At 45.9% G+C, this 981-nt stretch overlaps 1 protein-coding gene across 1 annotated transcript; it reads left to right on the top strand.

Moving 5' to 3' along the window:
* LOC110052164 (prostaglandin E2 receptor EP4 subtype-like) lies at positions 1-952 on the top strand. Its single transcript, XM_089280505.1, has one exon. It carries the CDS (start codon positions 140-142, stop codon positions 950-952), a length of 813 nt encoding a protein of 270 aa, XP_089136631.1. The 5' UTR covers positions 1-139.
* The last annotated feature ends 29 nt before the right edge of the window (positions 953-981 follow it).

The following is a 981-nucleotide window of genomic DNA, read 5'->3' as shown; positions in this document are numbered from 1 at the left end:
TTAGGGAAACGGCATCAAAGGCAAGCGTCTGACTAGTCGGAAGAACAAGACTTAATTTAAACGGCATATACTTTACTTGGAAAGTTATCGAAAATCACTCGTTACGCTCACTGGGTTTTGGACTGTCTTATAGCCTGTGATGGAGACCAAAATTTCAACCAAGCGGGGCCAAGGTCTCAATCAAACGATTGCATATGAAGTTGAACAAAACCTCTTGCTGGGTGTTTGCATGATCATCTTTGCATTTGTGACTATCATGGTGAACTCTGTAGCCGCCTACTACTTGCTTGTCTTCAAGAAAGCCTCGAAATTCAACCAGAAGCAATACAACAACTTCCTGATGGGCTTGCAAGCAGTCACGGGAATTTTCCTGGCGCTCACTGGTTACAACTGGTCGGCGGTTGCCCATTTGACGGGTGAATGGCCGGTAGGCGGTGTCGGTTGTTTCTTAGGCACGTTTTGTTTGCTGTTCTTTGGAACTATGACTGTGATGATAACTCTGGTGATGTCCGCTGAAAGGTTCATCGCCATGTGCTGTCCGTTCTACTACCAACAACTGATAGACTTTCGCAAAATCACGGCAGCAGTTGGTTACACCGTGGTACATTCGGCCATACTCGCTAGTCTTCCTCTGACGTTGAATAGTGTCGAACTCACAAAGCAGCCCATAGCTGTGTGTTTATACTCGCTTACGTCGCACAGCTTCAGCGAAACAGTCGTGGTGCACGCATTTGTTTGTAATTTCTCGCTCTCCATCATTTTGATGCTTATCATGAACGTATCAGTCTTGAAAGCTTTAAGGAAAATGAACCGGCCTGTAGGTGTGGGGGTGATCAGAGCTCAATTTGCCGGAGATCGAGAGTCCATCATCCTGTCCAACCTTACAGGACTTATGGCTTTGTCGTATTCCTTGTGTTGGCTGCCAATTGTGGTAAGAAATTATATAAAATAACTTGGGGAAAGTGGAGGGTGGGGGGTGAA

This window comes from Orbicella faveolata, unplaced genomic scaffold (genome assembly GCF_042242905.1).
Source record: "Orbicella faveolata isolate gen_17 unplaced genomic scaffold, um_ofav_v1 contig_47, whole genome shotgun sequence".
Lineage (NCBI taxonomy): Eukaryota > Metazoa > Cnidaria > Anthozoa > Scleractinia > Merulinidae > Orbicella > Orbicella faveolata.
Note: the sequence above shows the minus strand (reverse complement) of the source record. Positions and strands in the feature narration are given on the sequence as shown.